The sequence below is a fragment of the Balaenoptera musculus genome, chromosome 19 (assembly GCF_009873245.2).
Source record: "Balaenoptera musculus isolate JJ_BM4_2016_0621 chromosome 19, mBalMus1.pri.v3, whole genome shotgun sequence".
Classification (NCBI taxonomy): domain Eukaryota; kingdom Metazoa; phylum Chordata; class Mammalia; order Artiodactyla; family Balaenopteridae; genus Balaenoptera; species Balaenoptera musculus.
In genome coordinates, this window is record NC_045803.1 from 32,544,124 (window position 1) to 32,569,129 (window position 25,006).

The 25,006-nt window shown below is 55.4% G+C and overlaps 1 protein-coding gene across 5 annotated transcripts in view; it reads left to right on the plus strand.

The window, feature by feature from the left end:
• The window catches only part of CPNE2 (copine 2), a 55,825-nt gene that overhangs the window by 20,871 nt on the left and 9,948 nt on the right, over positions 1-25,006 (plus strand). For 3 of the 5 annotated variants that reach the window (XM_036833783.1, XM_036833784.1, XM_036833787.1), the window contains exons 2-13: positions 3,581-3,795; positions 5,931-6,110; positions 7,948-8,022; positions 9,908-9,979; positions 11,089-11,172; positions 11,490-11,579; positions 12,574-12,672; positions 13,201-13,287; positions 15,044-15,103; positions 16,957-17,090; positions 19,232-19,286; positions 24,152-24,203. In XM_036833783.1, coding sequence (XP_036689678.1) covers positions 3,616-3,795; positions 5,931-6,110; positions 7,948-8,022; positions 9,908-9,979; positions 11,089-11,172; positions 11,490-11,579; positions 12,574-12,672; positions 13,201-13,287; positions 15,044-15,103; positions 16,957-17,090; positions 19,232-19,286; positions 24,152-24,203 — 1,168 coding nt within the window. In that variant the 5' untranslated portion in view covers positions 3,581-3,615. The remainder of the gene's footprint in view (positions 1-3,580; positions 3,796-5,930; positions 6,111-7,947; positions 8,023-9,907; positions 9,980-11,088; positions 11,173-11,489; positions 11,580-12,573; positions 12,673-13,200; positions 13,288-15,043; positions 15,104-16,956; positions 17,091-19,231; positions 19,287-24,151; positions 24,204-25,006) is intronic. The other 2 variants (XM_036833786.1, XM_036833785.1) reach the window with 2 other exon arrangements.

The following is a 25,006-nucleotide window of genomic DNA, read 5'->3' on the forward strand; positions in this document are numbered from 1 at the left end:
CACTGCGCCACCAGGGAAGCCCGGCACTGCTAGTTTTGTATCCCCGCCTTCCAATTCCTTCCCCGGGGCTCTGGTCACCCCAGAAGGCCTGTGTCCATCTGGGCCAGGAGTCAGGACCATCCACGAGCAGGCCCCAGCTCCCCAGGCCACCTCTCCGGCCTGAAACCTCAAATTACCTGTGCGGCGGTGCTGCACCAGGGAGCGTTTCCATCTTGCCCAGATGCGCATGGCAGGCCCAACCCTCCCTTAATGACACCTTGCCTGCCTGCCCTCCTGCTGGAGTAGGAGGGGAGGGGACCCGGCCCAGCCTAAGCCATGGTTTCTTTTTCCATTGCGTCAGGCCTCAGGGTCTGGCCTGCCTACCTGCTGCTGGCTGGCACAGAGGGGCCCACTCTGACCCCCGCCTGCCCCAACTCCAGACATCATGTGCTCCCCGTTTCGGGGATCCAGAAGCTTCCAAGCAGAGGGTGAGTTGGGGATGGGGGACCTGCCCCTAGCTGGGGGAGGCGTGCCCCTTCCCCGCCCACTCATCACTCACTCTCTCTGGGGCCTGCGAGCTGATCCAGGTGGGGCCACAGTGGGCTCTGAGGAGCCCTGACAGCCCAACCGTCCCCTGGACCTGGCCCTCCTGGCCACACCCTCAGCCAGGCTGGAGCCAGTGAGGGGTAGGAGGACAGTGCAGTAACCTAGGCGACGGATGATGGTAGCTCAGACCAGGGGGAGGGCGGGGCAGAAGTGGCCCCAGAGTGTTCATATAAGCGCTTGCCTTTGCATCTGTTAGTCTGCGGGCGTGTGCGTGCGTGTGTATCAGTGTGACGTGCACAAGGAAATGTGTGAACCTGGGTGTGTGTACCTGATACCCCTCAGGTACAGGATGAAAACAGAGGTCTCTGACTTGGCAGCAGGGGGGATGTTGGCCCAAATGGCATCTAGCATGTCATGAAGGGGGCCTGTGAGGTGGAGAGGAGGTGGGTGAGCTGGAATCCACCCCATTAGTGATGATGGGAGAGACAGGGGTGTGGACAGGGTAACCCCAGAGGAACTGGTGACCTTGGGGGCTCCGGGGTCTTCTTAGCCTCAGGCTCCCTTTGGCCTGGCTGACTCCCCAGATGCCCCCACCTGGTTCTAGGTCCCCACCATGCCCAGCAGTCCCCTGGCCCTGGCCAGAAGGCCGTACGTTGGCCTGGGAGTCTGGAAAATTGGTTCACAGCCTGCCTCTGTTTCCTGACTGTGTGACATTGTACAGGTGACTTCTGCTCTGAGCCTCAGTTTCCTTACCTGCAAAATGGGGGTGACTTGTGCCCCCCCCCCACCCCAGGTAGTTGTAAGCATAATCAGGTGTTCTCTCAGCCTCTGTGTAGACGAGTCCAGCCCCCAAACACTTACCCACGAGGGCCAGGTTCCAACTCCTTGACTAATATCTTATCCCCTGACTGTCGAGTGGGTAACTGGCCCTGCACTGCCCCAGAGGAGGGAGGTGAGAGGAGGCCATTCCTTCTGAGAGCACGAACCCACCTGACCACGCTGACCAGCACTGACTACAAGCTGAGCACGTCACCCGCGAGATGTCTCTAATCCTTATTCACTCTGGCGGGGCAGGTCCTAAAATCGCCTCACCCTCCAGACGGGGACACTGAGGCTCGTTCATTCACTCTAGAGTGTTTGCTGAGTGTCTGCCAAGTCGCGAGAACTGTGCCAGAGCTGGGATCCTGCGGTAAGAAGACTACCCAGCTCCAGCCCTCTAGGACCTCATGTTCCAGTCTGGCTGAGAGCGTGCGGAGGGCAGCCAGGTCCTGCGGCTGCAGGCTCCCGGAGGGAGCTGGGGCTTTATTCAGAGAGTGATGGAAGTCTTGGAGGGTTTTAAGCAGAGAGGTGACATGGTCCAATTTGTGTTTTTAAAAGCTCACTCCAGCCCCTGTGGGGACAAGGGGAGGTTAGACTAAGGAGAGGCAGCAGGGAGGCTGGCGAGGAGGTGGCTTTCATCCATGCGGGAAGGACCGAGCCACGGTGGCAGCGCTGGGCCCGCTTCCTGAGCGCCAGCCTCTCGCTGGGCACGCAAAGCGCCGGTCTGCAGGAGGCCTGCGCGAGCGTGGTCCCCTCTTCCGCTCCAGACACAGCGCCCTGGGCGTACCTGGCAGGGAGAGGATCTGGACAGTGACAAAGCCCGTGCTCAGCATGCTCCCTCCCACCGTCTGTCCCTAGAACAGAACCTCATCACAGTCACACGAGCCCAGAGCATCAGCACAGCACTGCAGTTTGCCTGCAGTATTTATTCTTGTCGTGTGAAAACTAGTTTCCATCGGAGGGGCTGGAGAGCTGCGTGTGTGCCGCAGGGTGGCCATGCCAAGTCAGGGAGGGATGAGCGAATCCGTGACCCGGCGAGGGGAACGGGGAATAGGGAATGTCCAAAATGGACATCTTGCTGGGTGGCTGATGCTGGAAGGCGGGCCTGGGTGAACTTCAGATGTGCCAGTGGAAATAAGATCTGACCACACCTTGTAGGACTGTGTCATGATGTGTCGTGAGCACATGAGGAAACTGAGGCACAGAGAGCTGAGGATAAGGACCAACTCAGGCAAGATCTGAGCGATATGGAGCGTTTGTCCGTTCGTTGATTTATACACTTACCTTTCTTTTTATCCAACAAATATAAACTGAGTGCCTCCTATGGACCGGTCACTGTGCTTAGGCTGGTGATACAGGATGAACAAGACAGATAATGAACAAAGTCAAGTTTTGGATAAGTGACCAGAGGTAGCTTCCTAGTGGCCAAAGCAGTGAGGGAAACCTGAGCAATTACAAGCTCCATTGTAGCCGCAAGATGCCGATATGTCAATTGCTCAGGAGAAGCCCAGGTTTTCCTGGCAAAATGAATGGGATGCCTGTGTCCACTGTGATTTGTTGCTGATCCGACAGGGGCAGCTTGGACCTGTGTGTATCTCACAGGTAAAGATGGACCAAAGCAGAGAATGACTTCAAAGACAAACTAAACACACCTACAAGAGACTCCTTTTTCACACATTTCCTGCATTCTTTTTTTTTTTTAAATTTAATTTAATTTTATTTGTTTATTATTTTTGGCTGCATTGGGTCTTCGTTGCTATACGCAGGCTTTCTCTACTTGCGGTGAGCAGGGGCTACTCTTCTTTGGGGTGTGTGGGCTTCTCATTGTGGTGGCTTCTCTTGTTGTGGAGCACGGGCTCTAGGCAGGCGGGCTTCAGTAGTTGCGGTGCGTGGGCTCAGTAGTTGTGGCTCACGGCCTCTAGAGCGCAGGCTCAGCAGTTGTGGCACACAGGCTTAGTTGCTCCGTGGCATGTGGGATCTTCGTGGACCAGGGCTTGAACCTGTGTTCCCTGCATTGGCAGGCAGATTCTTAACCACTGCGCCACCAGTGAAGTCCCTTCCTGCATTCTTTCTCCAAGCTTTTGCCCATGTCATCCCCACTGCCACCCCGCCCCACACACACTCCTTTTCTTCCATCTTTACCCACATCTTGAGGGTCAGGTGGTGACGCCTCCCCAGGGTGGAGTGGCGTAGCAGATGGCTGTCCCCTCTCTGACCCCCAATGCTGTCCCCTCAGACTGCGAGGAGCTGCTGCCGCCGTTGCCGACCCCCATGGCCTACATGCCGGGTGGAGGTGCCCCAGCACCGGGGGTGGCCCCCGTGGGCTCCCAGTACTGCGTGTGCAAGGTGGAGCTGTCAGTGAGTGGCCAGAACCTGCTGGACCGGGACGTCACCTCTAAGTCCGACCCCTTCTGTGTCCTCTTCACAGAGAATGATGGCAGGTGGAGCGAGGTGAGGCCCCTCTGTGTGCAGCTGCAATGGGTGGAGGGAGGGTGGCTCGGTCGCTGGGGAGGGGCTCTCACTGGATCCCAGGGACCTGGGGTCAGGCCCTTGGAAGTACTTGCAGTGTGGGCCGAGGGTTACTTAGAAGATTGTTATTCTGAAAATCAAATTTTATTTAAAATGTTTATAACAGTACTTAAAATAATTATATTTGTGTTTATTATAATTCATAGATTTATATTTATATAATTTTATATTTAGTGTTTTACAGTATTTTAAGTTACTATAATATATAGTTAAAATCTTAGAGTTTTGCAAAATGCTTGCTTTCATTTTTAAAATAACTTTGCCCTCTTATTCCTAAATGAGCACAGTCAGTGAGGAGCAAAGAGAGAAATAGGGAACTCAGGCTTTGGTCCCAGAGCTGGCCCAAGACCCAGCTCTGTCACTCCCTGCTGTGTGGCCTTGGGCAGGTGGCTATCCCTCTCTGAGCCTGTCTCCTCATCTGTGAAATGAGGATTTTTTCCCTCCTACCTTGGAGAGTCCCAGAGCTGGGGATGTTGATGGTGCTACAGCCAAGGACTTCTGAGCTGGAAGACTTTGGCCTGAGGGCTGGGGAAAGATGCAGCTTAAGGAAGGATATTGAGAAATCCAAACTGTTAAGACTTTCAACGTTTAAAAATGGCTTTGTTTCCTATTCCGAAAGGGGTCTATATTCATTGCAGTAAATTTAGAAAATGCAGGTAGACCTAGAGAAGAAAATCAAAATGGTTGGGAACCCGCCTGTCAGGGAGAACCAACTGTTAATGGTTTGGTATCCAGCCTTCCAGATAGTTTTACATGCATAAATTTTCCAAAATATGTTTCTATTTTTCATAGTTATTTAATGAGGCCTCGGTGGGCGTCCCACAGAACATACTGTGGTTTACAAAGAGTTTCCACAGATGTTGGCTCCTTCTTATGATGCCAAGGAAATGGGCTGGGATTGTTGACCCATTTTACAGAGGAGAACTGGGGCCCAGAGCGGGGAGGGACTTACCTGTCTCACCCAGCACGTTGGTGGTACAGCCAGAAGTGAGAGGTGGGGCATGAGGTCAGCCGAGGATTGCTGGGGGAAGCCCCAGGCCTGAGGCCAGCATGTCCAGAGTCCCCTCTGACAGGTCTCCGGAACTCCCCCTGCCCCTGCCCCGCCCCTCGGGGAGTGATGTCCTCCCCCACTGCACCCACCCCCACTCATGGCATGCCCCCCACCCTCCGTGACAATCTCTCTCCCACCCAGGCCAGACACCCTGGCTAAAAATAGCCCAGGGCCAAGACCTCTTCCGTCCCTGCTGCTCTCTGGCCCTTGGAAATGGGATGGGTGGGAGGAAAAATCAACACAGCCCAGGCTCCAAAATAGACTGTCACCCAGACTCCGCGGTTTGGGGCCTCAGTGCAGAGAGGCCGGGAGGCGGGGTTCCTGTCCCAGCCCCACCAGAGACACACAGTGCAAGGCCCTGTCCTTCCCCAGGCCTCGGTCTCCACAGTAGGTGGGGGGTGGGGGCCGCTCGGTTCCTGGTTTTGACATTCCAGGGTTTGAGGAAGGTACAAACACCTGCCTCTGGGAAGATGGGGAGCCCCTGACCTCACCTCCCCCTAAGTACCCCTCCTTCTCTCTGTTTCTTCTCTCAGCTTCCATGTAAAATGTGGTTTGAAAAAAGGGTTCTCCCCAAATAAAAAGGATGAAAGCCACAGATGTCAAATCCTTTCATTTTACAGAAGGGAAAACTGAGGTCCAGATGGGAAAAGGGACTCCCTCTGTCACTTAACCTAGGCAGGGACAGGGTCCGACCTCTTACCTTGGAACCTGGGTATGGAGTCAGGACCAGTGTGTTAAAAGTGTGAATGGTAGAGTCAGGACTGGGTTCAAATCTTGGCCCTGCCCTCTAGCTGTTCAACCTTGGGTGAGTCACTTAACCTCTCTGTGCTTCAGTGTCCTTATCTGTGAGCTGGGAGTAATGATTGTTTCAGCCACCCGGGTAACTGGCCATGAGTGCCTGGCACAGAAGTGGGTGTTCAGCAAGTAAGCACCATGATTCCCTGTAGCCCAAGAAGGGTTGAACCAGCTACCTGACTCTGACACCTGTTTCCCTGCCCCCTGCCAGTATGACAGGACAGAAACTGCAGTCAACAACCTCAACCCCGCTTTCTCCAAGAAGTTCGTCCTTGACTACCACTTTGAGGAGGTGCAGAAGCTCAAGTTTGCCCTCTTCGACCAGGACAAGTCCAGCACGCAGCTCGAGGAGCACGATTTCCTGGGCCAGTTCTCCTGCAGCTTGGGCACGGTGAGCCGGGCTCCTCCAGGAGGGTGGGGTCAGTGCAGTGCCGCCATAAGTCACCTGGCTCCCAAGGATGGGGCAGCCCCTGGAGAGTCTGCTGCTGCCTGCTTTCCCTGGTCCCATTTTCCCGCCTGGCTCCCAAGGTGGCATCACAAATGCAGACAGCCTTGGGGGCCAGCAGGCGCAGAAAGGGGGAAGTAGGCAGGTGGGGCTGGGGCCAGGCTGAAGTGTTCCCCTCGGAAGACACTGAACACAGTGCCACACAGGAGTGGGGCGCCCTGTGGCCAGAGCTTCTCAGTGGTAGAAGTAAGCAAGTGTGGTCTTGACTTCCTGGGATGGGAGCATCTGACCAGCAACCAAGACACCATGATAGTCCCACTTGATGGCTGGCTCACTGTGTGACCTTGGGCATCTTCCTTTCCCTCTCTGGGCCACATTTCCCCCTCCAGCTCACTCCTTGCTGAGCTTATGGAGGTTGCAGGGCTGAGAGCTCCTGATACAAGTTCCGATCACTGTTAATGGCTGTGTGCCCTAGGGCAAGCCCCACACCCTTCTGAGCCTCACTTGCCCCATATTTTACTTGGGGATAGCGATGACCTCTCTGCCCAGTCTATAGGGATGGTGGGTGAATAAAGTGGAAAATGCTTCGAGAGGTTCTAGTGGAGACTGAAATGCCCTGGGCCTTCCAGGAGATGATGTTCAATGAAAAAAGCAAGGGCCCAGCAGTTACATAAGAAGTGGGGTGTGTCTCTCAGGGTCCCCGCCATGTGTCTACACCCTCAAAGGGTAACGGAGGAGAGAGCTTTAGGACCAGTGGGCAGGGGCAGGAACCGACAAGGGGTGAGGAAACCTTTACAGGGCTGACCCCTGCCAGAAGCCCGGCCACCCCTAGCCTGGAGGGAGGGGCGGGGCAGGAAGTGGTGTTGCCAGGCCCTGGGGAGAGCTGTGGCCACCACGGGGAGGCCTCTGGACTGGAGTCAGGCCCATGATGAGCAACAAAGCTTCCGCCAAGGCTCAGCCCAGCCCTTCTCCCCTCCTGCTCTCCTGGCTCTTGCTGGCACCCCCGTTGGCTGAACCCCGAGAAGCTGTAAGACAGGGGAGCCAGGTGATGCAGTCCACGGTGGCATAGAGAAGGTGGAGAAGGGCAGAGAGTGGACCTAGGGAGAAAAACTAGCACAGGGAGACTAGGAACATGCTCACATTGGCACAAAGAAACACTGGCCTTTTCCCCAAGAAACAGAACCGTGGTGGCACATGGAGGGTGTGGGAATGGGGTGTACAGAGACGGGTGGGAGGGAGACTTTACAATGTGTTCCACTTGTCCTTTCTATATTGTATTGATCCTTGAACACTGTGTGAATGTATTCACTATTCAGAGCAATGAAAATACATAGGAGGAGTCAGGGTTTGATCCTCTCCATCAGGGATCACACCCTGAGGGAGGGTGGGGGTCTCTGGATGACTCTGGGGGAGGCAGTTACGCGGGGAGGCAGTTAGCCGCAGTTACGCGGCTAACCTCTCTTCAGCAGTCTCCAGAATGTGAGCCTTACAAGAGCCTTTTCCTGGGGACATCCTGTCAGCAGAATCCGACTGCTGGGATTCTATCCCAGCTGTGGGACCTCAGGCAAGTGTCTTAACCTCTCTGGGCCTCAGTCTCCTCAGCTGCCCGGTGGAGTTAGCAGTGGTTGCTGTCTGCCTCCCACGGCGGGGATCACGCAGGGGGAGGTTTAGCCAGCGCCTGGCATGGAGCATCGCGCTGTGAGCAGTGCCTGTTGAGGATTTTTCCTCCCTGGGTCTCTCCTCCCCAGCCCTCAGAGTGAGCGCCTCTCCTCTCTCCCTCCAGATCGTCTCCAGCAAGAAGATCACTCAGCCTCTGCTGCTGATGAATGACAAGCCTGCGGGGAAGGGCTTGATTACGGTACCAGCCCCCCTCCCCGCTCTCTGCAGGCCCCCCACACACTGCCCACTGCCCTCCCCCATCAATGGGCCACTTCACTGGCAGATAATCACCAGCTTTGTTTGGAGTAAAAAGGCCCAACTTACAACTTAGCAACAGGTCTCTTAGCAACGGGCTCCTGGCTCCACATATGATGCGTTGGGGCTGCCAAACTGGGGAGTGGGGGGCACTGCCAGGGGTCCCCACGGTGGCTCCCCAGGCAGGGGCGCTACTACTCCTCCCTGGAGGCCTCCAGAGCCCTCCCTGCATCCACTCCCGGCACTGGCCCCTTGGGCGTCTTTCAGGCGTTTCAGGAGCGCCTTGCCCATCGGAACTCTGCTTGTGGCTGCAATGCGCAATGATTCCTCTGATGCGCAGTGATCCCTGCGAAGCACAGTGATTCTTGCGATGCGCAGGCCCTTTGAGCGGCTGAGCTCTTCAGTCATTAGACCCCCGGAAGGCAGGGAAACCTGGTTTTACAGATGAGGGAACTGAAACCCAGAGAGGAAGTGCCCTTGGGCAGTTCAGCTAGTGAGGTTCGCTCCGGGATTGCCCCTCTTCAGAGCCTGTGTGACGCCAGGGGCTCTGCAGGGAGGCGGGCTGTACCTGTGTGTGTTCACACGGCATTACTCCCCTGCCCTGGAGCCTTCCTGGCTCCCCACTGCCTGTGGAGCCATGCATTCCAGGCTGGGAGGCACCCAGCAGTCTCAGCTATTTTTTACCCTGTTCATGTCCATGGCCTGGGTTCAAGGCAAACTGAATTCTTAGCATACCCTGCACTTACCCCAGGCCCTCATCCACTGTTCCTGCCACCTGGAATGTCCCCTCCCAGCTTCCCCCAGCTCTTGGGGTTCAAAATCTCCCCATCTAAATGCCTCCACAAGCCAGCTGCCCTCCACATGGAAGCCAGCCCAGAAGGACCCCACCCAGCGGGTATGCCATCCTCCAGCATTTCCAGCAGTTCGCCTCCAGACCTGGGTTCCGTCCTCTTGTGAAATGGTGGCAGTAATAGGGCCTACCCTATGGGGTTGTTGAGCAAGTCTCAGCTGGAGGGGAGGAAGGGGAGAAGGGGCCTCTAGCCTGGCCTCCGTCTGTGGTTCTCAGGGTCAAATAGCTCGTTAGGTGTCCCAGAGGTGTGGGAGCAGAGGAAGTCCTAGCCGAGGGAGGACCCAGCCCACTTGGGTTGCTGTTGGCCAGAGGGCCTTCCCTGCCACTCTGGGGAGGGGGCGGGGGAGAGGCCAGAGAGGGCAGATGGCAGCCTCGAGGTCACCCAGGTGGTGCATCACTGGCTGGCCTGGGGCAGAGGGCCATGGCTGATGGGGAGGGCATGGAGGATAGATGAGTGGTGTGAGCTGACGAGACAGCAGAGGGAGCTCGGGTGGTCCCTTCCCTGCCCTGGGCCTCAGTTTCCCTGGCTGCACAGTGAAGTTGTTAGAATTTCCGACGCCTTGGTGTTTTGAGGTGGTTGTGTGTGCTCCCTGGATCTGCAGTGGGGACATGAGAGGGTCTGTCAGGCTGCTCGCTGGCCCAGAACGTCTCCCTAGGGCTCAAGACCACCCTCCATGTTTGGTCCCTGCTTCATCTCCCCCCCACCATCTCATGGCCCATCTCTTGAGCCACATTGGGGTCACTTTCTGATTCCTCATATCCAGAAGAGTTATTACCCCCATCTTCCAGAAGATGGAAACTGAGGTTTGAGGAAGACGAGAGACTTGTCCCAGGTCACCTGGCACTACTCTTCCCCACCACTCCCCTCCCAGCCCTGGAGAATTGACTCCTGGGGCAACCTATGTCCACCCTGCCTGAACGGAGGCCAGAGGGAGTCTCAGGACAGACCCCGACCCCCGACGTTCCTCTGGCCTTACAGATTGCTGCCCAGGAGCTTTCAGACAACCGGGTCATCACGCTGAGCCTGGTGGGCAGGAAGCTGGATAAGAAGGTGAGGCAGGCAGGGGGGGGGGGCTCTCCATCAAGGAGCAGCAGCCCTGCCCCAGCCCTGGGGTTGTGTGGCCTGGGACTTCTGGCCACCACCTTCACTGCCCCTCCAGGGACAAGTCCACCGCACACGGCCCTACTGCCACCCCAAATTAGAACTGCTTCACCACTGAGGTAGTGCGTTTCCTATCACTTAGAGATATTCAAGACATGGCTGGAAACCCACTCGTTGGGGCTCCCCAGCCCACGTAGTGTAAATGCTAGGGTCCTTACAGTAACCTACAGGACCCCACCTGATGTGTCCTCAGCTCCCCCCCGCCGACTCCCTGACCTCACCCCTTCCTCATTCCCTACTTTCATTCTGTTTTAGCCAAATCAGCCTCTTCATTGTCCTAGGATTAAACCAGGCACCGTCCTGCCTCAGGACCTTTGCACTTGCTGTCTTTTCTGCCTGGGATGTTCTTTACCCTGAATATTCTCATGACAGGCCCCTCCGTCACCTCCATGTCACCTCCTAGTGAGGCCTTCCCTGAAATTGCAGTGGTCCCTGATTTCCCGCCCGCTCCTCCTTTATTTGTCTCCTTAATACTAATTGCTGCCTCATGTATATTACTTACTCATTTATTTTATGTCTCCCCCTCTTCAATATAGCCTCTTTAGAGTCCATGTTTTCTTAAATAAATGGAGTTTTAAAGGACTCTTCTGCTAGGATAGTTTCAGTTTTTCAGAATCCCACTAAAATAAATTAAAATCCCATCCTGCTGGGTGCCTCCCTCTGCCCTGGGAACAATCTCCCTCTTGACGTCCTGCCCCACTGAAGATGCTGGAATTGTAACTTCTACAGGCTCCAGGTCTTAGGGTCTCTGAGCCCAAGCTCTGGTAACCCCAGGATGGGGCGGTTTCTCCTGGGGCTGCTGCTTGGTCCCACGGGGCTGCAACTGCCCTGGGCGTCTGCTGAGCCCTGCAGAGGCTGAGGGGAGAGGGGCCAGGCTGGCTCTGCCCACAGCCCTCACTCCTGACGCCAGGTGTGGGAGGCAGCGGGGCCACACCCCCACCCCATCTGAATCCGGTGCAGTTATGCCTTCCTCACCCACATCCTCCCGCTTCCTCCAGGACCTCTTTGGGAAGTCAGACCCATTTCTCGAGTTTTATAAACCAGGAGGTGATGGCAAGTGGATGCTGGTCCACAGGACTGAGGTGGGTGTGTGGGGCTCCAGGGGTCTCTGAGCCAGTGGGTCTGTAGTCCGTCCGGCCACACCCGACAGCTCAGGACGGGGCTAGGCAGTCACAGTTCTGCGGTACACAGGAAAACTCAAGCTGGCCCCTAAAGGACTTGTTCCCTCCCCATCACAGGGATGCTCGCTTCCATCCCCAGAGGCATGGTGGCCATGCATCCCCAGTGTGGCCAAGTGGGTCTCTCCACCTTGCCACTCCCTGTCCCATTGGGCTGGCCCAACCCCAGAGCTGTACTGGCCCTGGGCCTGAGTTCACCCTTGCCCCTCACTGTCCTGCAGGTGATCAAGTACACGCTGGACCCCGTGTGGAAGCCATTCACTGTGCCATTGGTGTCCCTGTGTGATGGGGACATGGAAAAGCCCATTCAGGTGAGGGGGGCTATGAGAACCCTGCTGCCCACCCTACCAGCTCCGGCCTCCTGGTTACCTGAGGCTTCCTGGGGGTGCCTTGGCAAAGCTCTTTCTTATTAAGATGGAAAAAGAACCCTTGAAGGGGGAGGGGCAGGAGACCTGAGTCCTTGTCCCAGGTCTGCCTGACCCTCTGAGTGATCTGGGCAGGGCCCTCATCTCTGTGATTCCCTTGTCTAAAATGGGAACAGAGTGACTGCTCTTTTTTTCCCGGAGGGCTGTGTGCTGCTAGCTAGGATAATGAATGCAGAATCACCTTGGAAACAACCAAGTGTTGTTGCTGTGATGAAGGTGATGATTACTAGTCTCTAAAAGCCCTAAGTCCTCAGGGGCCGTGTCTGAGAGCAGACGAGGTGGGGTGAGGCCCCGAGACCATGTAGGGATCCCCAGATAGGGCACCAGGAAACTTGGGTTCTAGTTCTGGGTCTGCTACTGCCACTGTGAGACTTTGGGCAAGTGCTTCCCACTCAGGGCCTCAGTTTACCCATCAGTACAATGGGTACAACAATTCCTGCCTTCCTTCTAGGAGTGTCATGGCTGCTAAGTTAGAGAGCATAACAAGCTGGGACTTCTGTGCCCATCTCAGGAAAACAATACCAGTCTAGGGAGGACTCCAGACCATGGCCCATGAGGCCAGGTGGGCCACAACCCAGGATAGATTATCAGCCCAGTGTCACGTGTGGGAGGTGTGCAGCTTCCTGCTCCAGAGGGAATGGGCTCCATTACTAGAGCGGGCACCCTTTCTCCTTTTCCCGGCACTCATGGAAGGCTTCCTGCAGGAGGCAGTTCAGTTCAGGAGCTACCGGCATCATCCCAAGCCAGCTAGTCAGATCTGGTGGGGAGAGGGAGCCCCCACCCCCCAAAAAAGACATGGGATTTGCTCAGGGAGCTGAGAGGAGCTGGCGAGTGCCTCCTGTGGGGCAGCTCTGGGGTGACCTCGCTGGACCCACTCCAGGTTATGTGCTATGATTATGACAACGATGGGGGCCATGACTTCATCGGTGAGTTCCAGACCTCGGTGTCACAGATGTGTGAGGCTCGTGACGGCATCCCGGTAAGATGTGCACATGTGCGTGACCACAGGACCTCAGCAGGGGATGGGGAAGGGGCACAGGTTTTTGAATCAGGCAGGCTGGGGCTCGGATCCCACCTCTCTGCCTTATGACCTTGAGCAAGACATTTAATCTCTCTGAGCCTCAGTTTCCCCATCTGTCAAGTGGAGGCAGAAGAATAGAGTGGGAATTAAATGAGATTAAACAGGTAAAGTACCTAGTGCATAGTGAGTACTCGGGAGCTGTCTATTTAACTCTGAGAAGCCAGGCTCTGGGTGACAGTTCTGGGTGCATGAGTGGACATGACGTGGATGAGTTGTCTGGGGATGGAGGGCAGATGCACATCTTCTGACCTTGGGCAGATATAGCTTGGCATGAGCCCAAGGTGGCAGGAACCATTTCTGGGGGGGCTTCCTGGAGGAGGCATGCTGCCCCTTGGTCAACGCTGTGGAGTAGATTCTGGGGCCCAGGGGAGGGTCAGTCCCCACAGAAGCCCCAAGCTGAGCTCCTCTTTCTCCTGTGTTGCCCAGCGGGAGTTTGAGTGTATCAACCCCAAGAAGCAGAAGAAGAAGAAGAACTATAAAAACTCGGGCATCATTATCCTGCGTTCCTGCAAGGTGAGCCAGCGTGGGTGGCATGGGGCACAGTCCCGGTTTGGGGTCACACAGAGATATATCGCTGCAGAAGAGACAGAGCATTGGGTTTGGAGCCAGCAAGGCCTGGGTTCAAATCCTGGTTCTGCCATGTCCTGGCTCTGTGACCTGAGCTTAACCTCTCTGGGCCTCAGTCTCCTCATCTATAGAATGGGAAGGTTAACAAGGTAAAGCATGTAAAGTGTTAGTCTCATATCACATTCCTGTGTGGAAGTCAGGGAGGGCATGAGATGACCTTCCAGGGTCTCCTTGTTGGAGGGTAACTACAGGGAGTTACTGCTTCCCAGGCTTGCCCACTGCATGTTCAACGTCAGAGGGGGAGAGGATATCACGCCAGGGTCTGTGCCCTTTCCTTTGGCAGTGACATTAGTGAGGGCTGAGGTTACTGGCCCGTGGTGTAACTGGGGCCACTGAAGTCCACAAAGACAGTGAAGTTTGCACCGGCAGTGGCCAGGCTGAGGTCAGGGGCCAGGCCCCCCTGGATATCCGGTGGCCACGTATCTGCTGGAATCGGGTAGGACGTTAAGGAAGGCAGCCCAGGCCAGAGCAGCAAGAACCCTGGGCCTGAAGGTTCCAAGTCCTGGCACTCTACCAGCTGACCGACCCCAGGCCTCAGTTTCCTTGTCTGGAGACGAGGATTTACGTGAGCATTCAGTGAGCTCACAACGTAGCAGTGCCCTGTAGAAGTTAAGCTGGCAGGTTGCAGCATCATGATTTCGGGTCCTTGTTTTCTGAAACTTGGGTCATTCACATCCCCCTTCATGATTTCTTCCACCTGCCTTATTATGTTTTGTATTCAGCCCCTCCTCCCCCCATTTTGGTGTCTTTTTTACTTAAATACATTTACTTATTTATTTATTTATTTAAATATTTGGTATTAGAATTTATTTATTTATTTATTTATTTATTTATGGCTGTGTTGGGCCTTCGTTTCTGTGCGAGGGCTTTCTCTAGTTGCGGCGAGCGGGGGCCACTCTTCATCGCGGTGCGCGGGCCTCTCACTGTCGCAGCCTCTCTTGTTGCGAAGCACAGGCTCCAGACGCGCAGGCTCAGTAGTTGTGGCTCACGGGCCTAGTTGCTCCGCGCCATGTGGGATCTTCCCGGACCAGGGCTCGAACCCGTGTCCCCTGCATTGGCAGACAGATTCTCAACCACTGCGCCACCAGGGAAACCCTTAAATACATTTATTTTGAAAGTAACCTTTCTAACGCCACCAAAATTGGAAGGCCAGTATCCTTTGCCAAAAGGAGGCAAAGACCATCCAAACAAACAATGTTTTAGCAGCTTTATTAATTATTAATTTACATTAGAAGGCCTTGAGCCAGAGGCCTGGCCTCTCTCTGTTCAAAGTCGAGGTTGGTAAGGGCTAGAGAGGCTTAAGGACCAAATGGCAACAAATTGAGACTTTCTCTGTCATGTAATTGGTAGGTATGATTGACACTGGGCCCTGGGACACTGCCTGGACTCATCATGCGTGTGTGTGTGTGTGTGTGTGCGTGTGTGTCCCACCTATTGGTAACCGTTGCTCTGAGTGCTTCGTTATAGAGGGATTTGGGTTTTGTTGTAATCAGATCAGGTCCATCTGCCTTTTTCCGCCTCCTTGACCTCTGTCAGGGCACAGAGCAGCAACTCCCCAAAGGTCGTCTGTGGAGTGTGGCCAAGTGAAGACGAGCCCTCAGGTACAGGGCACGGGCCCACTCACCCCTCTGATTCCTTCCAGATAAACCGGGACTACTCCTTCCTGGACTACATCCTGGGAGGCTGCCAGCTCATGTTCACTGTAAGGCTCTCCCCCACCCCACCCCACCCCACCCCACCCCAGTGAGGATCCTCCCTAAGGGCTTGGGCCGTGATTGCAGCAGGAGGGACTTGGGATAAACTTCAGGAAGGATCCTCCCCAGGGCAAGGGGTGTGTCTGGCCCAGAGGAGAGGGTATAGGTGGATGGGCCTGAGTCAGAGCTTAGCTGCAGGTCAGGGCCTGGCTGCCCAGCCCTCAGAGTGTCACTGGTTACACTTGCTCAGAAGGAAAAAAAGCCAAATTCCTCCCCACTTCCCTTCCTGCCTCATCTGCTGTGCCCTCATCCTTGCTCACTCGGCTCCATCCACACTGATCCTCCCCCAACACGCTAAGCTCTGCTCTGTCTCAGGGCTTTGCATTTGCTGTTCCCACTGCCTGGAATGCTCTTCCCCAGAACCTTCTCTTGGCTGCTGCCCTGCCATCCTGCAGGCTGTGACACAGAGGTCACCTCCCCCGATGCCTCCTGTTCCTCTTGTCACTTCTCCTGTTTTATTATCTTCAGGGCACTTGCCACTCTGAATTTTCTTAAGTATTTTTCACTTGTCCCTGTCCCACTAGCGACTAGTGACTGTGGGTATCCTGAGTGCGGGGCCACTGTTTTGTTTTTTTTCCCCTCCACCCTCGGTGAATCACTCAGTGCCTGGCACATAGCACCTGCTCAGTATATGCTCATTGGAAGAATGAATTGTCACTCTGCTGGTGGCCTGGAGTGTATGCCCCATAGATTTCTCCCGTTCCTCACCTGAAGGGAGGCCTCAAGCCCAGGGGAGAACCCGCCAGGGTCCCATACTCTGCCCACCTCCCACCTAGCCTCCCTGCTCTCTATCACTGCTTCTGATCCCATGGGGGCTGGAAGTCATCTGCAGGACTATAAGGAGGCGCAGGGGATTGGCCTTGTTGACCTGTAACCCCACTGGTCACCACAGCCCCCCTCCCCTGCAGAGAGGCCAGGCCCTATTATTCCTCCTGCGTGCATGTGTTCAGTCAGCAAATGATACCAAGCACCTCCTGTGTGCCAGACTCCAGGCCGTGCCCCTGCAGGAGTCCCTGACTGATCCTAACTCAGTTCTCAGGTGGCCATCTCATGCCCTGGGTCCCTCTCCTAGTCCTCCCCAGCTGGGCAGTCTTGCCCGCCCCTCTGTGCTGGAATTCCCTCGGGGCTGAGAGAGCAGGTGGAGCCCAGTACCCTGCCCACCCGCCAGCTCCAGCTCCCTGTGGGGCACCCACCTGGTGCTCTGTGCCCAGCCCTGGGCCTGACTCCAGGGCCATGTGTCTTACCTGCAGTGATCATCCAGTCTGACTGGGAAGGTGGGCACTGCCCTACCAGGCAGCCCCAGGTCCTGGTGCCCCTTGGTGGTCTGAGGGGTGATGGGGAGTTGGCTTGGTGCGGGGGCAAGGTGTCTGGGAAGGCTTCAGTGGGGCAGTGGCATCTGAATTGGGCCTGCAAATTGGAGGAGAATTAGATAGGGAGACGAGGTGGCCTGGCTCTTCAGCTAGAGGGAAACTCATGAAAAAAGGCCTGGAAATGGGAGCAGATGAGTGTGTGGGTTTGGGACAGTGAGGGGGAAAGGAATTTGGGGCTGTAAGTTGGCTTTGTATCACATCTGAGCAATAGACTTTATGCTTGGGCAATAGGGAGCCACAGACGGCATTAGAGCCAGAGGAGTAATACAGTCAGACGGTTTCCAGGTTTTGGACCATCTTTTGGAAGGGTGGGTCAGGGCTGGGAGATGAAGTGGGCTTCCTGTGTCCTATCAGCCTGTCTGTTCCCTGGAGGTGAGATAGGGAGCTGGAGTCTCTGGCTACACTGGGTGGCCTTTTCCCCCACTCTGCAGGTTGGGATAGACTTCACAGCCTCCAATGGAAATCCCCTCGACCCTTCCTCTTTGCACTATATCAACCCCATGGGCACCAATGAATATTTGTCAGCCATCTGGGCTGTTGGGCAGATCATTCAGGACTATGACAGGTAAGCTTGGGGAGGGACTCTGACTAGTCAGCTTGGGCTCCATCCATCCTGGGAAGCTCAGCTTTTCAAAGCTAGAAGGGACCCAGAGATCAACAAACCTAGGAATGAGTAGCATAGGACATGGATGCAGTTACTGTCCCTTCCTATACCTGTGGCAGACATTGCTAATCAACTGCTGATCTCTGACTTACTGAGCCCAGATCCATACTGAGATCCTTCTCCACACAGTACACCGAGTAAGAAAATGAGTCAGGATAGAAAATGAAATATGTCTGCTATTGCTGCAACCTCCACTGTTAGAGTTGAGGGAAAACAGGCCTAGGATGTAGATAGAGAATTTATCCAAAGTCACCCAGATCAAGGAACTGGAACCCAGACATTTTGATTCCTGTACCCACCACCTAATGGCCTAACAGTCTCACTCCTGTTGGGAACTTCAGAGGAGCAGCCAGCATGTGTGGGTCCTCTGCCCATGACCACGCTTCCTGGAGATCTTTGGGTTGGTGGGGGGACAGTGGAGAGTCAGGGAAAGCTGTGTAGAGGGTGTGGCCACCAACAGGATGGGCCAGATGCAAAGTCAAGAGGGCCTTGGAGGATCTAGAAGTCACCTGAGGGTTGTGGTGTCATTGTCACAGGTGGTGCTTGTTCGGACCTCCAGGTCAGAGTGTGGGATGACCAGGAGGACACATGGGGAGCAGGGGAGAAAGGAGCAGGTCCCACAGATTTGGTAGGAACAAGAGCAGGCTCAGGAATCCTGTGTGCACTTCAGCCTCCTTGAGAGAGGCAGCCTAAGGTCCAGCTTCTGACTCCCAGGGGGCTCAGGGCCTAAGGGGTGGCTGTGACCCCAGGCCACATTAAGAGAGGTACGGCATGCAGAGCAGGGGAGGTGTAAGTCCCCACCTGCATGGTCGGTGGAGGAGCCTGCTGTTGCTGCTCCAGAGACCCTTGTATCCAGCTGCCCACTCAGCCCCTTTGCTGAGCCTTCTCATGGGCATTCAGGCGTTGGTAGACACTTGCCCCACCCCTACCCCTCTTACCCTCTTCCCCATCTCAGGGAGAGGCACTACCACTCACTGAAAACCCTTCACTTCCTTTCTTTCCCTCATCTCCCCCATCATTCCTTCAGGAAATCCTTTCAAAATATGCTTGAATCCAGCCTCTTCTCCCACCCCCACTGCTACCAGCCTGTTTGAGCCACCATCACCTCCTGCCCAGAGCGATTCAGTAACCTCCTCACTGGTCTTCCTGCTTCTGCCCTAGTCCCTGACAGTTTGTCCTCCACACAGCAGCCAGAGGATTCTTCAATAAATACATGTTGAATGAATGAACAAATGAGATACGGTCCCTGCCCTCAGGGAGTTCCCATTCGAGGAGGAAGATAGGGAAGAAATCACTGGGGTTCCAAGAGACCAGTTTACATGTGAGACAGGAGCTATGGAAGCACCAAAGAGAGAGACATCCTGGCGTCTCAGGGAAACCCACAGAGAATGGGCCATTTGAATTGGGCCTTAGAGGATGAGTAGGAGTTTGCCACAGGGAACAGACTGGGGAGAGGTAGTTCAAGAAGGGGTGCAATAGGATTGAAGTTGGAGCATGAAGATGCCCTGTGTGTTTGGGAAACAGTGAGTAGCCAGTGGCCAGGGCTGGGGGAGTGGGGAATGAGGGAGGGCAGGTAGAAAATGAGACTAGGCTCTTGGGCTAGATGATGAAGGGTCTTGAACGCCAAGCCGGTGTTCTCATTTTAGAATTTTTCCCAGCCATAAAAGGGACGTCAAGAAACAGCCAATACATTTCACTTGCGTCATGACTGTGGTTTAGTGATTGCCAAGGTCCCTGTTTGAGAAGGATCGAGCTGTACCCAGGTCCATGGTTAGGAGTGCTGTGGTTGATTAGCAATGTCTGCCATAGGTGTAGATGGGGGTCAAGCCTCTTATTCACCAGATACCCAGAAGTGGGTTTGGGCTCAATAGATCATTCAAACAGAGCTTTTTCTAGAGGTGGTGAGCTTTTTCTTTTTGTCCATGGAGGTGTGCAAGGCAGAGTGGGCCCAGCCCTGGGTAGGGGGTTGGGAGGGTGAGCGTGGGTAGATGAGGCCCCTGTCTGGTTGTCTCACAGTAATTTTTTCTCCTTTCTCTGATTAGTGATAAGATGTTTCCAGCTCTGGGCTTTGGGGCGCAGTTACCCCCAGACTGGAAGGTAAGTGAAGCCAGACTGTTTCCTTTTGGCTGAGATGGGATTTGTGTGTATGGCCTCTCTGGGATCTGCTTTGGAAAGGTTGGGCTATGGCCCAGCCACCCTGCCTTCTCTGCGTTTACCACAAACCCACACGCATTTCTTAGCCTGAACATCACGCAGGCAGTGGGGCTAGAACAAGGAATAAGTTATGATATCTGTCCCCTGGTACCCCAGTCAGGTGGGGAAGATGCTAGATTTAGCAAATAAAAATATAGGATACCCAGTTAAGTTTGAATTTCATATAAACAGTTTGTTTAAGTATGTCCTAAATATTGTCTGGGACATACTTATACTAAAAAATTATCTATTATTTATCTGAAATTCAAATTTAACTGGGCATCCTGTATTCTGTCTGGCAGCCCTAAAGACAGGCAGTGTCATCAGTGTTGAACGGGGCAGCGGTCCCTAGAGGAGGGCCCCAACCTGGCCTGGGGGTATCAGGAAGGCTTCCTGGAGGAGGTCAGGTCTAAGCCAAGAGGGGAGAGGAGAGTAGGAGTTTGCAGAGTGACTTGAGGTGGTGACGTGGCAGGTAGAGTGTTCAGGGCAGAGAGAATAGCCTGTGCAAAGTCTGGGAGGCAGAGGGAGCAGGGTGGTTGGAGGAACTGAAAGAAGGTGGGTGTGATGAACTCTCCATGAAAGATGGGCAGGATGGAGAGAGATGTGGCTGGAGAGGTGGGGAGCCAGCCGTGCAGCAAGCAATGGGTGGGTCTACATGGGGTGTTGTTATTGGCATTTTTGAAGGTTCATTCTGGCTGCTGAGTGGGGACTGGCTGGGGTGATGGTGGGCAAGATGGAGGGTTGGAGAGAAGGGGCAATGTCCATTACAGGTGAAAAAACAGAGGCTCAATGACTTGTCCAAGGTTATGTTCAAAACAGGGAGCCTGAATTCCAACTGGGCAGGTGGACTCTCATGTCTATTCTCAGAATGTGCTACCCTTCTGATGAGAAGCCTGGGGCTGTGGGCATAGAGGACTCCTAAATCTACATGTCTTAGCCAGTGGCCCCTCTTGTCTGCCCTGCTGTACCACATGCAGTTTCCAGAGTGAGCGTTCCCCTCCCATCCTATCCGGGGAGGGCAGTTTTCACCTAGAATTTCAGGGAGTGGCTCTGTGGCCTGCTGGCCATTGTATGGTAGGGGGCAGGACCCTGTGGACCACAGCTGGGCCTCTGGGCAGACATGGTGATGCCACTGGGGGCAGGGCGGGCTGGTGCAGCCAGGCCCAGCACGATCTCGTTGCTAGGACACCAGCCAGCTTTCAAAGAACTCTGGCTGAATGAGATGTTTTCCTGCGCAAAAGCCTCCTTGGAAATGTCACAGGGCAATTCTGGGGAGGCTGGGGCTTGGCCAGGCTGGAGTGCCCGGTGGTGCCAGGAGGGATGCTGGAACGAGGCTTGGAAAGGGCAGATGCTCTATCCCACCTCCCCCTGCTGCTGGAGCTGGCCAGGCCTGGCCCCTCCCGGCCCCTTACCTTCCCTCTCATTTCTAACTCACCTTGCCATGCCACATGAACCTTCTTCTGTTCGTTCCTACCTCAGGGTCTTTACATGTGGTCTTCCACTGGCCTTTTGCCCCCTTTCACTGACTTCCCATTGCTGCTTCTTAGCCGAGAGATCATTTCCTCTAGAAGGACTACCTTGAGCGTGCGCACGTGGGGCCCCTCCTCCCTGCCCCGGAACTTTGTGGTCACTCTGTATGTGTTGATTTGCTCATTGTCTCAGGGAGGGCACGTTGTCTCCTTCTTGCTGTGTCTGGCTCCAGGCATGCAGTACATGATTGTTGACAGTAAATTTGGGGCCCAGTGGCCTGAGCAGACAGAGGTGTTGGTTCTCTGAGTGTGGGAAGTTGGAAGGAGCTAGCAGGAGCGTGCCACTCGGCTGCCCGCCCTCAGGACCTCAGTCCCTCCCTGGGCCTGGTCCAGGTGAGCCCCAAGAGGACCCCTGACCTGGGTAGTGGCTGAGGGACTCAGGAAACATTGGCCTTTCAAAATGAGCCAGAGTTAGTCAGATGAAGAGAGGGATCAGGCTGAAGGACAGGCCTGCACAAAGGTCTGGGGTGGAGAGGAGCACAGTTTATGACTCTCCCCACTTTATAGATGGGAAAACTAGGCTCAGAGGGGATGGTCACTCTGAGATCCCTTCGACTCCCTCCATGTCACCATCCACTGCCCTGCCAAGACCAGAGAGAAGAGCCTCTTGAGTAACTCAAGACCATGGGCTGGGCCTGGCCAGGTGGGGTGAACAGGACCATTGATCGTCAGAAAGCAGCAGGGAGTCCCAGGGCAAAGACCTGTGGCTGGCCAGTCCCCAGGGGCCCCTAATCGGCTTGGGGTGGCCTCCAGGAAGCTTGTCGTGTTTGCTGGCATTTCTCGGGCAAACTAGGGCAGCAAGTGTGGGATGAGGCTGGGCTGCTACAGACAACGTGAACTCTTGTCCCCCGGATCTGGTCCCGTCTCTGCTGTGGCTCACTCGTGTGACCTGGGCATTCCTTGGCCCCCCTCTGAACCTCAGTTTTTCCACCTGTGAAATGGAGCTGCTGGGTGGAGTAGATGACCTGGGAGGCCGCCAGGGTAGATGGGTAACCACCCACAGCCCCACCCACTTGACCACCAGACCCCACTCTCCCCTTAATAGAGGAAAAAAATGGAGAATGAGGAATTTGGGTGGCCTAGAAAACAGAATATTAATCCGTCCCTATCAGGAGGGGGCTTTTCCCCCTTGGTCTCTAAAATCTCCTAAAATCTGATTTTGCAGGAAGTCGTTGGCCCAAGGGAGGCCTGTTTCCCTGGCAACCATTTTCCTCTCTCAGCCCCCTCTGTACAAGCCCCCCCCTCATAGTCACTATAGAGGCTCATGAAGTTTCCATGGCAACAAGGACCTCCAGCCCCCACACCTGGAGCCCGGGCTGGGGACAGGGTGAAGAGGGTCCCTGGGCAGGAACAGGGCCCAAGAGGGGCATCAGGGGTATGGCTCCATGTCAAGCACTTAGGGCTGAGGGAGCAAAGAACAGAAAAGCCCATTCCCCTGAACAGGTAGGGGTCTTCTCCTCAGGCTGCTAGGCACAGGGCAGTGCTGGGGTGAATTCCTCTGCTGAGTCCTTCCCGTCTTGGCCCAGGAGGGCTCCCCAAGGTCAGCAGCCCAACCCCTTTACCAGGCTTGAGGGGCCTGGGCCTCAGGTCTGTTCTTCTGTGTGGCCTCGGCACCTGGCTTCCCCTCTCTGGGCCTCAGTCAGCTTACTTGTAAAATGCGGATGCTGGGCTTGGTAGGGCCTCCCAGCACCCCCCTGCAGTGTCTCGGAGCTAAAGCGTCTGCCTGGGATCGTTTGCGCCTGGACTGGAGTGCTCCTCCAGCCTCTGAGGGTGGGGTCCCTTCCCCCTGGGCATCTCTTCACCCTCCCATTTAAACTCCTCAGGAGAGGAACACCTTCTCGGGTTAGTGGGTTTATGGATTGTGAGCTCAGGAGGCAGCCTGATTTCAGTTCTAGTCCCAACTCTCCCCTTCAGTAAATGTGGGAACATTCTGGTCCATTCTCTGTCTCAGTTTTACATCAGAAAAAGGGAGTAATACCAGGCCTTCCTCCGTTGGATTGTTGCGAGGAAGGAGTGAGGGGATGCTAGCAAAGCCCTGAACGTGGACTGTGGCACACAGTTCACAGGGAAGGGGCCGAGTGGGGATTTTGACGGAGGCAGCAGGGGAGGGAGGGAGGGTGGTCCTCCCATCTGAGCTCTGGCCTCTCCTGAGGCCCTAGGTTCTGCAGCCACCAAAGTCTGACCCACAGTCCTGAATGGGGGTCTAGTTATCAGTTCTTCTGTGGGCCAGCGGCATCCGGGAGTATGCAGGATCAGCCTCTGATGATGCCCCCGGCCTAGGGGCTGGGTCTGCAGGAACTGGGACAGGGCTCTCTATTCCCTGCCCTTCTGGCCCCATTATGCTTCCTGATCCCCCAGTCCAGCTCTAAGTGGGTTGTCAGCTAAGCCCCCGTTTGGCTCGCTGGCATAAGGTGGGCTCCCTTCCAAGCACTCGTGCTTATTAGTAGGATGGGGAAAAGCACTCAAGGCCCGAAGAAGTGGAACTCTAGTTATAGCCCCACCACAGTGAAAGCAGGTGACGAAGGAGCACTCCAACTGCTCCTTGAGCCCGCCACCCTCAGATGCATCTCCGCCCTACTCAGGGACTCTTCCACCCCCCCTACCCCCCACCCCCTGCTTTGGGTCTTCCTTGCTGCCTACGGGCTTTCTCTAGTTGCGGTGAGCGGGGACTACTCTTTGTTGCAGTGCGCGTGCTTCCAATTGCAGTGGCTTCTCTTGTTGAGTTCTAGGCGCGCGGGCTTCAGTAGTTGTGGCTCTCGGGCTCTAGAGCGCAGGCTCAGTAGTTGTGGCTCAGGGGCTTAGTTGCTCCGCGGCACGTGGGATCTTCCCGGACCAGGGCTCGAACCCATGTCCCCTGCATTGGCAGGCAGACTCTCAACCACTGCGCCACCAGGGAAGCCCTGGCAGGCAGATTCTTAACCACCGGCGCCACCAGGGAAGTCCCTAGGGACTCTTATAGTGGGGCGAGGAGGCATAGACAGCCCTGACCCCCCGGAAGAGATTGGGGTGGTGTGGAAGGTTCTGTTTCTTCTGTTATGAAGTGAGGGTGGTTGGGCCTCTCTGTGGGTCAGACCCAGCAGTGGAGGTGAAAGCAGATGTAGGGGTATCAGTAGCCTTGACCTGGGGTCAGGGTGGCAAAGAGCCAGGTTCCCTCAGAGGGAGCCTTGCCTGGCAGCAGGTGGGCCTGGGCCCAGGTTTAGGCCAGGAGGCTTTCAGCTCATCATTTTCTCTGCATTTCAGGTCTCCCATGAGTTTGCCATCAACTTTAACCCCACCAACCCCTTCTGCTCAGGTGAGTGTCAAGCCCACCTGCCTCTGCCCTGGGTTTACGCCAGGCCTGGCCATCTCCCTGGGCAGACGCGGGGGAGGAGTACGGGTTTCTGTTCTTTTCTGTCCCCTCCCCTCCCCTCGCACTTGCTCAGGGTGGCAGATGGGGAGAAGCTGGAATTTGGAGTCAGGTGGCCCTGGATTCAAGGCCAGCTGCTGCCCTTTCCTGGCTGTGTGACCTCGGAGAGATCACTGCACCCCACTGGGCCTCTGCCTCCTCACCTGCCTCAAGGAGGTGTGATACCAGGGTAGCTCACCTCACTGGGTGGTCAGGTGAGAATTAAGGGAAGCGCTGACAGAAAGCCCTGTGTAGACCAGGAGGAGGTGAGAGCAGCAAATTACACACCTGCCTCTCACCTCCCTTCTGCCCTCACTGGGAGGGCCCAGCCTTGTCCTGCCCCACCCTGTTCTCCCCACCTTCCACAGGGAGCCTTGGCACCTAAGGATTGAGCATGGCCTGGGCGGGGGTGCTGGGCAAGAGGGAGGGGCAGGCAGCGGAAGTGGTGTCTGTGCTCTCCCTGCCCCAGGCCTAAGAGGATTTCTGAGCCTCCCAGAGTCAGTTAAGAAACAGTGAAAGAGAAGGGGCTCCCAGGTGGGTATGGAAGAGGGTGGTTCCTGACACCATGAGAGCTTTCAGCCTAGGACTTGCCTTGGGTGTAGCATCTACCTTCCCTGGGAATCCCTGAAGCTGGGTCAGGTTTGTACTTGGAAGGGAAATGCATCAAGTCACCACGATGGGGATGATGCTGTGACTCAGAAGCCATGGGC